Genomic DNA, 16,028 nt, shown 5'->3' with positions numbered 1-16,028 from the left:
GGACAGAACGAGCAGGCTCAGCCTAGTCATGGAGCTCCATCGAGTTCAGGTATGTCCTTAGAAGCTATTGTCAAAAGTCTTGATAACAACTCTTAGAGTTTTCAGCATGATGCAAAGAATGCCATTGAAGCTTTGGGGACCCAAGTTTCTCAACTAGCCACTTCTATGAGTAAATTGGAGAGACAATCTGGCAAACTCCCATCCCACCCAGAGTCTATCAGAGAAAATGTAAGTACAATTATGCTAAGGAGTGGTAAGGAGTTGGAGCCACCTGCTGAGTCAGTGAAAGAGCCAAAATTGGAAAACCCAGAAACTACTTCTTCAAATCAAATAGTCATACCACCAGAAAAGAAACAGGGAGTATCTTCTCACCCTTATCCTCTTTTAGATGCTTATGTGCCTAAAGCGCCTTTTCCTTCCAAGCTTGCGAGGCCAAAAGAACCGATGGTAGACAAGGACAAGGAGCTTCTAGAGATGCTCAGAAGGGTAGAGATCAATATTCCTCTCCTCGATGCAGTCAAGCAGATTCCTAAATACCCAAATTCCTTAAAGAGCTTTTCATGAAGAAGAGACAAGCAAAAAAAGGAGAGAATGGTGGTAAGTCAATCTATGTCTGTGATCCTTCAAAAAAAAAAATCCTGAAAAAAAAATGATCTATGTATGTTTTTTCTCCCTTGTATTATATGTAAAAAGAAAAATAGATAGGGTCATGCTAGATCTGGGTGCATCCATAAATGTTATGCCTTATTCAATTCATCAAGAATTGAAATTAAAAGACCTTACTGAAACTGGAATTGTAATTCAATTAGTTGGTATGTTTTTTATTCACCCTTTAGGAGTCATAGAGGATGTCCTAGTTCAAGTTAATGGATTGATTTTCCCTGTTATCTTTGAAGTTCTTAAGATGGAAGAGCCCACATCTATCTCATCTGCATCAATCTTTCTTGGTCGGCCTTTTATGAAGATGACAAAGACTAAGATTAATGTGGATGAGGGCACCTTATCTGTAACGATGGTGAGTTGGTTAAGTTTAATATTTTCGATGCTACGAAATCTTCCACCATAGGATAGGTACAGTCTTTATGCCAAATTGATGTGTTTGACTCTCTTAAGCTGGTGGTTATATGGGACATCTATGACGACGATAAGGATGACTCAAGAGATTTGATTTCCCTTGGAGAGCTTGCCGCCTTGTCTATGACAGAGTCGATATATATGCCCTCTTATTCTAATGATGAATCTTCTGACAAGGTGCTTCCTTCTGTTTTGTAGGCACCTAAGGTGAAGTTGAAGGAGATTTCAGACCATCTGAAGTACGCCTATATGGGGGAAGCTAAGACCTTGCCTGTAATCATTTCAAAGAACTTAACCGAGGAGAAAGAGAAACAACTGGTAGAAGTCTTGCAGAAATACAAGCTGGCCAATAGATGAACGTTGGCCAACATAAAAGGTATTAGCCCTACTGTGTGCATGCCTAGAATTTTTTTGGCAGATGGAGCTAAGCCTTGTGACAGCCCCAACAACGTTCGAATCCTGTACTAAAAGAAGTTATGATGAAAGAGGTCTTCAAACTCTTAGATACAGGTATTATCCTATTTCTGATAATGAATGGGTTAGCCCCATTCATGTAGTGCCTAAGAAAATGGGTATTACTGTGGTGAAAAATGATGAGGGTAGTCTAATTCCTGTTAGAGTTCAGAATGGGTGGAGGATGTGTATTGATTTTAGAAAATTAAATGTTGTAACTAGAAAGGATCACTTCTCCATTCCCTTTATTGACCAGATACTTGAAAGGTTAGTCGATAAGCCTTTCTTCTATTTTCTTGATTGTTTTTCGGGTTTCTATCAGATCCTGATTAACCAGGAAGACCAATAGAAGACGAACTTTACATGTCCATGTGGTATCTTCGCTTTCAAAAGAATTCCATTCGGACTATGTAATGCTTCTGGCATCTTTCAACGATGCACGATGAGCATATCTTCTGAATTTCTTGAGAAATGTTTGGAGGTATTTATGGATGACTTTACTATGTATGGAGACACATTTGCTGATTACTTGTCTAATTTATCTAGGGTGCTAGAGAGATGTATTGAGTCTAACCCAGTACTAAATTTTGAAAAGTGTCATTTCATGGCCTCACGTGGCATTGTATTAGGGCATATTGTATCTAAGCATGGCATAGAGGTAGATCTTGCCAAGATTGATGTTATTGCTAAGCTCTCTTACCCCACAAATGTGAGGGAGGTTTGCTCGTTTCTTAGTCATGCAGGTTTCTATCACATGTTTATCCGAGACTTTAGTACGATTGCTCAGCTGATGACCTCTCTTCTTCAAAAGGATTTGGCCTTTGACTTTAAAGATGAATGCAGGAAAAGTTTTGATGTACTGAAGAACGCTCTGTCATGTACTCTGGTCAGGACGCCCCCGTTCGCATGTCCGCTACATGAATGATCAGGATCAGGCCATTGTGACAAGTCACAACACTTGTAACAATTCCACAAAGCGGGCCGCATCCGTAAATTTACCAGGATAAGGTTTCCCTCCTATATCTATATATTACAGACTATTTTGGTTGTCACTTAAGACATGATCCACTTGTATATCACTACATATATGCTTAAGTTATATAAAGACAACCAAGGATATTAATTTTATTGGTTTGTGGTAAAATAAAAACATCTAAATGTGCAAACTCAATAAGTGAAGTAAATATCATATATATTATACATCACAAGCGTTCTTACAAAGTTGTTTACAAACTATAGGACATGAGACTTTAGAGCACAAACCCCAACAATCTTCCACTTGTCCTAAAGAAAAGTGGGGAGTGCAACAAAATTTCCCACTTGCCCTAGTCCAGTCGTGGGCGATCCCGTAGACCCATGCTGTGAAGGTGACCCTACAACACTGTAGTCGTGAAAGCCTTCGTAAACGGATCAGCAAAATTTTTCTCCGAGACAATCTTTGTGACGATCACGTCTCCTCGATGCACTATCTCGTAGATCAGATGATACTTCCGCTCTATGTGTTTTTCGCACCTGTGACTCCTGGGCTCCTTGGAGTTCGCCACAGCACCACTATTGTCACAATAAAGGGTCATGGGCCTCGACATATTTGAATCAACTTCCAGATCTGTCAAGAACTTCCTGAGCCAGACAACCTCTTTAACTGCTTCACAAGTCGCTGCATACTCAGCCTTCATCGTGGAGCCGGCAACGCACCTCTGCTTAGTGCTTCACCACACTATAGCTTCTTCGTTAAGAGTAAATACTGACCCTGAAGTGGACTTTCGAGAGTTCTTATCAGCCTGAAAATCAGAATCCGTGTATCCAGTAACCCTAGCCTGGATTAGACTGATACCTACTGACTATTCCCACAACATAGCAGATGTTTGGCCTAGTGCAAAGCATCACATACATTAAACTGCCAACGACAGATGCATATGGGTCCCGTCTCATGTCCTCAACCTCTTGAGGTATCTTAGGACACATGTTCTTAGACAAAGTGACTCCATGCCTAAATGGTAGTAGACCCCTTTTGGAGTTTTGCATCGAGTACTTGAGAAGGATTTTGTCAATATATGATGCCTAAAACAGCACTAGCACTTTGTTCTTACGATCCCGAAAGATCTGTATATCCAAAACAAACTGAGCCAGTTCTTAAAACAACGCAAGCACTTTGTTTCATTTGGAATTGGGTCACTAGCCAGTTCTTAACTGTAGTCAGTAGACCTACATCATTCCCAATGAGTAATATATTGTCTTCATACAACACTAAGAAAGCTACTAAATTGTTGACTATCTTCTTGTAAACACAAGGTCCATCAACGTTTTGGTCAAAGCCATACGATTTGATCGCAGCATCAAACCGAATATTCCAAGATCGAGAAGCTTGCTTCAGCCCATAAATAGAACGATTCAGTTTGCAAACTTTTTGCTCTTTACCTTAGGCAATGATTCCTTCAGGTTGCATCATGTAAATGGTCTCCTCAAGATTGCCATTCAGCAAAGCCGTTTTGACGTCCATTTGCCAGATCTCATAATTATAATAAGTGCCAATGGACAGGAGGATGCGGATCGACTTTAACATGGTGAAAGGTGAGAAAGTCTCCTCATAGTCGAATCCCTCCACCTGGGTATAACCCTTTGCAACAAGTTGAGCCTTGAAGGTTTGCACCTTCCCATCAGCACCCCGTTTGTGCTTGTAAATCCATTTACAACCTATAGGTCTTACCCCATCAGGCTGATCTACAAGATACCCTACCGAGTTGAAGTACATCAACTCCATCTCGAGATTCATGGATTTGACCCATTCATCCCAGTCAACATCCTTCATTGCCTTTTGATAGGACAACAGATCCTCAACATCGCCATCTGCTACCATAGCTAGGATTTTCGTGAAACCCATATAGCGATCAGGTGGGTTTGTGACCCTCCCACTGTGGCGAGGATCCCTCAACTCTTGAGGTGGAACCGACCTACCAAATGAACTATCATCAATAACTCTGGTTAATGAAGCAGATCCTTCAACAACTCTTGTTGAAGTTTCAATAGTTTCTTTGGAAAGCTCACTTAACACGACTTTACTACGTGGACTATGCTCCCTGATATGATCTTCCTCTAGGAAAGTAGCATTCGTTCAAACAAACACCTTATTTTCGGATGGATCATAAAAGTAACCTCTTCATGTACCTTTGGGGTAGCCTATAAAGAGGCACAACCTCGATCGTGATTCCAACTTCTTGGGATTTGTCTCAAGCACATATGTTGTGCAACACTCTTAGACAAAACACAGTTGAGAATGTATGTCGCAGTCTCCACTACAAAACCTCAAAACGAGTTTGGTAAGGAAGCATAACTCGTCATCGAATGAACCATGTCCAACAAGGTTCTATTTCTCCTTTCCACTACACCATTTTGCTGAGGTGTACCCAGTGTCGAGAGTTGGGAAACGATTCCATGTTCTAATAAATAATCCTGGAACTCATAATCAAAAACTCTCCACCTCGATGTGATCGAAGTTTTTTAATTCGTCTATCCAAAGTATTCTCAACTTTAGCCTTAAATAATTTTAACTTTTCAAAAGATTCAGACTTTCATTGCAACAGATAGACATACCAATATCTCGAGTAATCATCAGTAAAACTGATAAAGTACTCATAGCCTCCTCGAGCTCGTACATTCATAGGACCGCAAATGTCACACCCCGCCCTAGACCACTCTCTTAGCCTAGGAAAGGGCGTGACTATCAACCCTGTGGTTGACACTTATTGCCTACTAACTGCTGTGGAATAACTCAGATACCAATATAAAACTCATATACAGCGGAATATCTTTAGGCCAAAACATAACATAATTAGAGTCATTACAACACTAGATTCACAAGTCCCAAAGCCCACAAACTCTAGTCCCTATATGAACAGCAGTAACATGTGTACAATATTAATAGTAACCACCTAAACAGACGGTTACAAATCTTTTATCCTTTAGTGGCAGAGCAGATGCAGAGCTATCTTCAGAGGATTTGACCGCTACCTGTGGCGGGGGGGAAGAAAACATTTGAAAACGGGGTGAGCTTGCGCCCAGTGAGTGACTTAAGAAAGATAATTGATTCTCATGCAAAATCTCAATAAAGAGTTTAATTGAAATATAAGCTTCTACAGTACTTGTACTACAGTATAAACATTTTCCAAGCATGAAACATATAAAGCTATTTTACTCATAAAACAGTAAAACTGTTTCTCAGTTGAGGATAACCCTACTGTGGGTAAAAACAATCCCAACACCAACTACTAGTCAAGAGAGAACCCTTTTGCTCAATCTCTGACTCTACCTACGTGCACGTGGCCATACTAAGTACCGTCATACCTTAGGTACTTCTGTTCAGATACCTTCTCAAACGTCCTTCAGTATCTGGTTGGTTTGGTACCTTCTCAAACGTCCTTTAGTACCAATAGATACCTTCTCAAATGTCCTTCGGTATCTAGTTGGGCGGATACCTTCTCAACGTCCTTCGGTATCACGTTTTAAGTAAAACTAGTCATAAATGACTTTCTCTCTTTAAAGCATGTAAAGTATAACACATATAAAAACATGGATTTAAAGGTACTAATGCATGTTGAGTATATTTAACACATATAAATAGCTTTTCAACAATTTCTCATACATGCATGCGTTTAAAACATAACTCACAGTTTGCTTGGAATCACTTTGTAAAACTAGTTGGCATGAGAATAATCTTCTTTAAAACATGCTTTCTTTAACACGTTGTAATCAAACATTTTAAGCAAATGTTTTAGTCAAAACGTTTTAGCCACTCACCTTGATTGCTTAGGAGCTTTTCACTCTAGTAGCTCCCTTTTCTACCTCGAGCTCCCTTTTCACCCCTAGAATCCAGATTCAACTTACAGCTTAGATTACTCGTAGTTTAAAATATTATTTTGAGATACTTACAAACATATTCTAAAATGTCTCAGAAATCTTACCCCAAAATTTGAGCTCAGAACTCCTCGTGGTTTGGCCGGAATCACAGAATCTTCAAGACTGGCCCACTGATTCGACAGTCTGACCCTTCTGACTTCTTATCAGTTTCTAGCCCGATCCCTTCGAGCTTTTCCTTCGCAGCCCTACCCTGAAAACTAGACTCTCAGAGATTTCAGGTGGCTTTGAAATCACTCCAAACGCACGAGTAAATTGGGAGAACTCCTCGTCCCAAGTTGATGCGTTCTCTTCAGACTTTACTGTCCAATGCGTCCTCTTTGAAATTCTATGACTAACACATGGATTTGGCTCCAACGCAAGGCTTGCTCAACTCTCCCACTCTTTTTACTGTATTTTTGAATTTTGACCTATTTATAGGCGTCCAAACCTTCTCCAAAGTTGACACCACCTACTTTGCTGCATGGCCAGGTGTTTCTCCCACACACTACCAACACATCATTTTGATCAGCGCAACTTAAGTGTCTTCCTCCTGTGTAGCCAACGCATAAGCTTCCAATCTGATGCCACCACCTCAAATTCTTAAGGCTTAAGGCTTTCCTCTCAAGAAGACACATGGTTTGATGACATTTTTTAGGTGATCTCATCCTTTATATGTGTCCAAATCTTGGATGTTCAACGCATAGTCCATACTCAATGCATAGCCTATAATCAACGCATAGCAAGCCAATTTACTATCATTACAATTCAACTTTGCCATCGCAAGGAGCTAACCATCACCAACGCATAGGGTGACCATCCATCCTCGATGCATGGCTCACTAGGTAGCATTGCACGGCTTGCTTGGCATGGGCACATGGGGCTAGCCACCAACGCATAGGCGTGCTGCACAGGCTAGCCACTCGACACATGGGCGTGTGGTGTATGCTGACTATCGCTCACTCGCTCGGTCACATGGGCGTGCTTGGCCATATGGGCTGCGCGCTTGGCTGCATGGCAGGGCACCTCAACACACGGGCATGGCTGCTCGGTAGGGTACTCACTACATGGGCGTGACCGCTCGACGCATTGGCAGGGCATCTGGCTGAGGCTACTCGATGCATGAGCAGGGCGTCTGGTCAAGGCTGCTTGACGCATGGCATGGGCACTTGGTTGGTCGCTCGATACATTGGGTAAGGGCGCTTGCTGAGGCTACTCGATGCATGGGCTGCCTTCCAACGCATCACCTCCACTTTTCCTCCTTCAGCCGCATGCCCTCACCACCATCCCTTCCAACGCATCAATACCACCCTTCCAACGCATCAACACACAAAATTCTATACTTAGCAAAATTTTCCAAATTTCCCCAAAAGTCAAAGTTCCAAATTTCCTCTTTTCTTCTAATTTTCCATTCTTTTCTCTACCATTCCACACTAGCTTCCACATCAACCTACTCATCACACTGATCTCAGTAGGGAATGTACTCAAGTAGAGAAATTAGGATTCGGGGTTCACAGCAAAGGTTAGAATGTACTAATTTTAGAGGCTTTTTGGCTTGATAACCTTTTCCAGTAAAAGGTCTTTTAATCATCTTACCCTCAAGGCAAGATTCGCACATTGGTAAAAAAATTTCTTCTAACTCACTTAGAAGGCCATTCTTCACCAATCTCTTAATCCCATTAAGATTGATGTGCCCTAATCGAAGGTGACAAAGTTGGGCATTTTCTTTTGGAGAAACTCGTTGGTGTTTATATTGAGTTACGACAGATTTAAACATCTCTATGTTATAGAGGGAACTTAAGGCTAACGATCTTAGCATATACAAGTTATTTTCCAGTTTAGCTATACAAATTTCAACACCATCCTTATGAATAAACGCTTTATTTAATTTAAAAGAAAGAGTGTAATTGCATTATAACAGACACTTTACAGAAATAAGGTTCCTTTTTAGTTCAAGAACAACAAAGACATCTTTTAATACAAGAAACCTATTTTGTAAAGTTAACTGGATTCCTCTCACTGCCACAGTTGATACGACATGCCTGGTGCCTACTCACAACGTCATCTCACCAGCCTCTAACTGTCGCCAGGATCTAATCCCCTGAAAAGAAGGACAAACATGATTAGTGGTACCCGAATCAATTATCTAAGCAAAATCATCATTCTCCACTAAACAAGTTTCTAACATAAGTAAATCACATTTACCTTTGTCTGCCTTGGCCTTAGCCTTGGCTGCCTTCTTTTCTTTTAAATAACGAGGATAATTCCTCTTTCAGTGTCTATCCTGGTTACAGTGGTAACATTTTCCTTTTTCAACCGGCAGTGGATGCTTCTTCTAGGGGACAGGTGGCGGGTTAGCAGGCGCATTCCCTTTCCCTTTACCACCCTTCTTCTTCTTCCCCTTTCCAAAGTAAGAAGTTGAAGGTGAAGACTTTGTTCCTGAGGTTGAACCTCGATGAAACCTTTTAGAAGACGAGACAACATTTACCTCACCTCCCTTTTTCTACTTACTTTTCAGCAAGGATTGGTAAATCTGCAACTCGTTGAGGAGAGTGGTAAGGGTATAGTCCACTTTATTAAGAATTGTATTGCTAACAAAGTGGAGGAAGCTCTCCGGCAATGAATGCAGAACAATGCTAACCTAACTGCCCTCATCGATTTTAGACCTATTCATCTCCGCCACGTTAAAGTGGGCCATCATATTAAGCACATGTTCACAAACAGAGGTGTCTTCCTCCATTTTAGAGCTAAAGATGTGTTTTAGAGTCTCATGATTGAGCTGTCCAGACGGTTGTCCGAATATTCCCCGCAAAGACTCCATGATCTCACGTGCTGAGACCATGGGCTCATGGTTCTTAGCTAACACATCACTAAGACTGGCCAAGATATAGGCTCGGGCCTTCTCGTTTTCCCGTGTCCAACGTTCGTACGCCGCCCGAACATTTTGAGAAAATTAAATGTTGTAACTAGAAAAGACCATTTCTCCATTCCCTTTATTGACCAGATGCTTGAAAGGTTAGTCGGTAAGCCTTTCTTCTATTTTCTTGATTGTTTTTCGGGTTTCTATCAGATCTCGATTAACCAAGAGGACCAATAGATGACGACCTTTACACGTCCCTATGGTACCTTCGCTTTCAAAAGAATTCCATTTGGACTATGTAATGCTCCTGTCACCTTTCAACGATGCATGATGAGCATATTTTTTTAATTTATTGAGAAATGCATGGAGGTATTTATGGATGACTTTACTGTGTATGGAAACACATTTGCTGATTACTTGTCTAATTTATCTAGGGTGCTAGAGAGATGCATTAAGTCTAACTCGATACTGAATTTTGAAAAGTGTCATTTCATAGCCTCACGTGGCATTGTATTAGGGCATATTGTATCTGAGCATGGCATAGAGATAGATCCTGCCAAGATTGATGTTATTGTTAAGCTCCCTTACCCCACAAATGTGAAGGAGGTTCGTTCGTTTCTTGGTCATGCAGGTTTCTATCGCAGGTTTATCCGAGACTTTAGTAAGATTGCTCAGCCGATGACCTCTTTTCTTCAAAAGGATATGTCCTTTGATTTTAACGATGAATGTAGGAAAAGTTTTGATGTACTGAAGAACGCTCTGTCATGTACTCTGGTCATTCAGGCTCCTCGTTAGGATCTTCCCTTCGAGATTATATGCGATGCGAGCGAGCATGTTGTAGGAGTGGTTTTGGGGCAAAAGATTGATAAGAAACATCACATGATCTACTATGCTTTGAAGTGAAGGAACTTTTATTCAAGAGCACCTATAAGCAGAAGCGGATCTTTCTAATTCATTGTAACAGAATTTCCACATATACATTCAAACATACTAAAATACATTCATAATGCTAAAATATTGACATACTCAAAGGAACAGTAAATAAGAGATCGAGAGATCATACCAGTTGAAGGCTTCTTTTTCATAGCAAATCTCGCTTTTGCTGAGACGGTAAACTATTACTCAGCAAAACCCAATCGTCTACCTCGAACAGTCTCCACACAAACAGAAGGAAACGGAGATGACACCACCACTCAGAGCCCTCAGTATGCTTGGAGTGAGAATCCAAAGGGTGGGATTTGTTCGGATTTGGTAAAGGGAAGGAGGAAGAGAGATCGTATACAACGATCAAGCAAGTGGGAGATATGTTCGTCTATCATATAGAAAAATCCTTGATCGTTTAGGTGAAGTATACGATCGGGTGGGAAAAGGTAAGTGATCGTCTAAATGATCGTGTAAAAAAACTAGGCGATCGTCTATACGATCGTTTAGTAAATATCGGGCACTAAACGATAGCTTAAGAAAAGGTAAACGATCATTCAGTAAATAGCGCGTGGGGCTGTAATTGTTGATCGCTTAGCACTATCGTATAGGTAAGCGATCGTTCAGGCACTCATATAGACACAGATTTTCTAAGCGATGACACACTTCAACACAATGTCCGCACATCCCACGCTTAACACACCGTGAGCTATTTATGCATCTCAAAATGATCTTTCAACTTACTCATCCATAATTAAAACAAAAGAGATGTCGTCCCATTACCTTTTTAACCGTCCAATTAATAGACAATGAATATGATCACATTATATTCATAACTTATGAATTAATATCATATATTAATCATAGTATTTTTCCTCCACTAGATATAAATCATATTTACATCCAATTTCCTCCAAATTAATGTATCTCATACATAAAGTTAATTATATCATATATAATTAACTAGTTTAATTATATCATATATAATCAAACTCCCTCTTGTCAATTTGAATATTTCAAAATGACCCAAAAGCTGACTCTTAACTTGTATCCAAGCTACCAAGGGGACCTTATCGACCTATGGCTAGAAGCTCCAACAGTACGTGAATAGTTGACTAAACTCTTTAGTCACGATATCCACCATCCATTAACTGCCAGGCATTCCACTAAAGACCGACAGTTGAACTCTCCTTGCCATAAATATATTTCTACGTCCATTGGATATAATCAATCATCAGTACGATGACCCTTCACAGACATTCCCCTCTGTAGTTACATTTTATTCCTTAAGTACCACTGATCTCTCTAATGAACAATACAACATAGTTCTACTATGTGTGAACACCTCTCAGGCCATGAGAAGATGTGTGGCGCCACATCGTTTAAGTCCCGGGATCAGCCCTTAAGAGAGCAATCTATCTACTTACCCCTGCTTCGGAGAAGGAGTGAACTCCATCTTGTGAAGCTAAGTTCCCAGCTCCCAAATCAAACGAAACCTCAAAGTGGTAGGTTCGAGTCGGTGCTCTGGCCACTGGCACCCATGCAAATCAAAGGATTGAGGGTAGGAGTTCCCAACTCACTCAGGATTGAGGTCATGTTACCTATGGTTATCCTAGTGAAGTGAAGTCTCAATTATGAATGGAGTTATATGGCGAGACGTTAACACTTCGAGGTCAGGTCTTATACAAACTCTTTGTACAGGATTCCTCCGCTCGCATGTCCACTACACGAATGATCAGGATTAGATCATCTGTGATAAGTCACAACACTTGTAACAATTCCACAAAGCGAGTTGCGTTCGTAGTGTTACCAGGATAAGGTTTCCCTTCTATATCCATATACTACAGACTATTTTGGTTGTCACTTAAGACATGATCCACTTGTATGTCACTACATACATGCTTAAGTTACATAAAGACAACAAGGGATATTAAGTTTATTGGTTTGTGGTAAAATAAAAGCATCTAAATGTGCAAACGCAAGAAGTAAAGTAAATATCATATATATTATATATCACAAGTGTTCTTACAAAGTTGTTTACAAACTACAGGACATGAGACTTTAGGGCATAAACCCCAACACGAAGACCCTTAACCCAGCTCAATGCAGCTACACCACGACAGAAAATGAGTTCTTAGCTGTTAACTTTGCTCTTGAGAAACGTTCTTATATTATTAGATATGAAGTAGTTGTTTTTCTGATCATGCAGCTTTACGCTATCTGATGTCCAAGAAGGAGTCCAAGCCCAGATTTATGAGGTGGTTTCTTATCCTCCAGGAGTTTAACCTGAAACTTCAGAATAGAAAGGGATGTGAGAATAATGTCGCCGATCACCTGAGCAGGATTGCAGCTGATGGAGGTTGTCTCAGTTTTGATGGAGACTTCCCTAACCATGCACTGATGCAGGAAGATGGTATTTCTATAACTCCCTGGTATGCTGACATTGTGAATTACTTGACCACTGGTGAGTTCCCTTATAGAATGAATAGGTAGACAAGACAAAATAGAAAGTGAGTCAAAGTATTGAAGGAACTCTTAATACAGAGGACCTATAAATTACAACATGCTTTGAAATAAATACAAGGGATTAAGAAACAATACCTTTGAAGAACCTTTCTTCAAGTGTATCCCTCGATCAAACTCGAACGCAACGAGCAACTCGAACTCCCTCGAACACCTGCAACAAGTATCAACTCGATCCTCAAATAGATCTGGACACTACCACTAGATTACCTTGGTATTCTCAGAGTGAGAATCCAAGAGGGATGGGCTCTAGCTTATTTTGGTTAGAGGGAAAGATTGGAGTGGAGGAGGAGACAATCGAGTGAGTGAGTGAACTATCGTGTAGAAGATGGAAGTCTATCGCATAGACTTGATACTCGATCGTTTAGACTCAAGGCTATCGTGTAGTAAACTCGATGCTATCATATAGTCACTCGATAGTTAATTATGTGAGCTATGTTATGTTGAATGATTAGATAAAACTATTTTTCATCTTTATTCCACTCATTTGCCATAATACCGTATAACCATCTACTAAGGTCGGTTATTGAAAAAAATAAATTTAATTATCATATAATTAATAAATTATAAATAAATATAATAACTAACTTATCATATTATATTTATAACCTATAATTTAATATTGCATCATATACAATACATAAACCATAGTTCTTTTTCTCTTTTTATAGCATTTAATATAAATCATATTTATATTAAATTTAATTACTATGAATCTAATTCATATAAATTATATTTGAATCGTATTCAAACATTAGTTCCTTCAATCAAATAATAATATATCAACTACATCATATCAATTATATCATATATAATTTAATTAATTTAATTATATCATATATAATCAAATTCCCTCTTGTTGATTTAAACATTTCAAAATAACCCAAAAACTAATTCTCAACCTGAATCCATTGAGCTACCAAGGGGACCTTATAGATCTGTAGCTTGAAGCTCCAACAGTACGTGAATAACTGACTAAACTTTTTAATCACATTATCCACAATCCGTTAACTGTCGGGCACTCCACTGAAGATCGATAGCTGCACTCTTCGCACTACAGATATATTTTTGTGTTCATTGGATATAACCAATCAACAGTACAATGACCCTCGACAAATCGCTCGTAAGTACATCTAACTCCTTAAGTACCACTAATTTCTCTAATGAATAATAGATCATAATCTCACTATGACTAAACCCCTCTCGGGCTAAGAGAGGATGTGACGCCACATTGTTCAAGCCCCGGAATCAGCCTTTAAGGGAGCAATTTATCGACTTACCCCTGCTTTGAGGAAGGAATGAATTCCATCTTATGTAGTTGAGTTCCCAGCTCCTCAATCAGACGAATCCCCAAAATGGTAAGCTTGTTTCGACGATCTGGTCACTCTCACCCATACAAATCAAAGGACCGCCCTCAAAGGCAAGATTTCACAACTCACTCAGGATTAAAGTCACATTACCTATGGTCATCCTAGTGAAATGAAATTCTCAATTATGAATGGCGTTATATAACGAAACTAAACATTTCGTAGTCCGGTCTTATACAAACTCCTTTGTATAGGATATCCCTGCTCGCATGTCTAATACATGAATGATCAGGATCATATCATTTATAGTACTTTACAATATTTGTAACACCTACAAAGCGATCCATACTCATAGTGTCACCAGGATAAGGTATCCCTCCTTATCCATATACTACAGACCATTTAGGTTATCACTTAAAAAACGATCAACTTATATGTCTCCACATACATGTTTAAGTTACAACGATAACCATGGATCTTAGTTTAATTGTTTGTGGTTAATGCAACTAAAATATCAAATATTTCATAGACTGAAGTGAATAAAATATCATATATTATAAATCGCAACGATTTTTGTTCATACAAGTGTTTACAAACTACAGGACTCTACGAGATTTAAGGTATTAACCCCAACAAGTATTATGTCTAGGAGGACCCTATTCTTTGGAAATTTTGTGCTGATTAGGTAGTTAGGAGGTGTGTCCCTAATGATGAGTTCTTTTCTATTTTAGAATTCTGTCATAAGCATGTATATGGTGGACACTTCAATCCCAAGAGAACTGGTAAAAAAGTTTTAGATACAGGTTGATATCGGGACACTTTATTTAGGGATGCATACTTTGTTTGTAAGACTTACAAACGTTGTCAAAAGTCAAGAGGTTTGTCCCGTAGGATTGAAATGCCACAAGTCCCTTTTTTTTTATGTGGGGTATTTGATGTATGGGGGATTGACTTTATGAGACCTTTTCCTTCTTCTTGTGGATTCAAGTACATTTTATTTGCAGTGGACTATGTTTCCAAGTGGGTGGAAGCAAAGGCCACTATTACTGATGATCCTAAAATAGTTGCATGTTTCTTGCAGACTAACATTTTGTGTAGGTTTGGTTTCCTTAAAGCAATAATCAGTGACCAAGGATCCTACTTTTGCAGTCGAGTCATTACTTCCTTGTTGAATAAGCATTGTGTACAACATCGTATTGCCATGCCATACCACCCTCAAACTAATGGGCAGGCAGAGTTGTCCAACAGGGAAGTGAAAAATATTTTGGAAATGGTGGTCAACCCAGGAAGGAAGAATTAGAGTTTTCGACTTGACGACGCTTTGTGGGCTTACAGGACGGCCTTCAAGACTCCTATTAGGATGTCTCCCTATAGGATGGTCTATGGAAAAGCTTTCCATATTCCAGTTGAGATCCAGCATAAGGCATATTGGGCAGTTAAGAAGTGCAACTAGGATTTAGAGGCAGCTGGGGACGTCAAACTTTTACAGCTTCAAGAGTTGGAAGAGCTCAGGTTAGAATGTTTTGACAATTCTCTGATTTATAAGAAAAGGGCGAAAGATTTTCATGACAGGATGATTGCACCCAAAGAATTTCAGGTAGGGAAAAAGTCCTCTATACAACTCTCGATTGAAGTTTATGCCTGGTAAACTTTGATCCAAGTGGCTTGGCCCATTTGGTGTTTCTCACGTTCATCCTTATGGTGCAGTAGACGTTGTTAATCTTGAGACAAGAAAAGTTCAAAAAGTAAATGGGCACAGGCTGAAGGTCTTCCATGATGGTGAATCTTTGGATTACTTTGACATCGCCTACCGGTTGGACTCACCAATCTACATATGAAAATGAGCCATCACGGTCGAGCAATCGACCATAAATATTTGCACTTTCTAGAGGCAACCAGGCTTTAAACTTACTTGCTTTCTTAGTTTAGATTTCAATTCAGTAATTTTTTATTTTTGTTGAGCCTAATTCTTTCTATCATTCTTGTTTTGCTAGGATTTT

The 16,028-nt window shown here is 39.6% G+C and overlaps 1 protein-coding gene across 1 annotated transcript; it reads left to right on the top strand.

Moving 5' to 3' along the window:
- Positions 1-709: 709 nt before the first annotated feature.
- Positions 710-15,328, top strand: LOC150038767 (uncharacterized). Its single transcript, XM_090314392.1, has 7 exons — positions 710-812; positions 897-1,015; positions 1,273-1,392; positions 1,493-1,794; positions 2,074-2,270; positions 12,408-12,662; positions 15,033-15,328. The coding sequence occupies exons 1-7, from the start codon at positions 710-712 to the stop codon at positions 15,326-15,328; spliced, it is 1,392 nt and encodes a 463-aa protein (XP_090170518.1).
- The last annotated feature ends 700 nt before the right edge of the window (positions 15,329-16,028 follow it).

Source organism: Benincasa hispida, chromosome 1, assembly GCF_027475165.1.
Source record: "Benincasa hispida cultivar pf3 chromosome 1, pf3_genome.v1.1, whole genome shotgun sequence".
In the NCBI taxonomy this organism is placed as follows: domain Eukaryota; kingdom Viridiplantae; phylum Streptophyta; class Magnoliopsida; order Cucurbitales; family Cucurbitaceae; genus Benincasa; species Benincasa hispida.
This window is presented reverse-complemented; position numbering and strand designations above follow the sequence as displayed.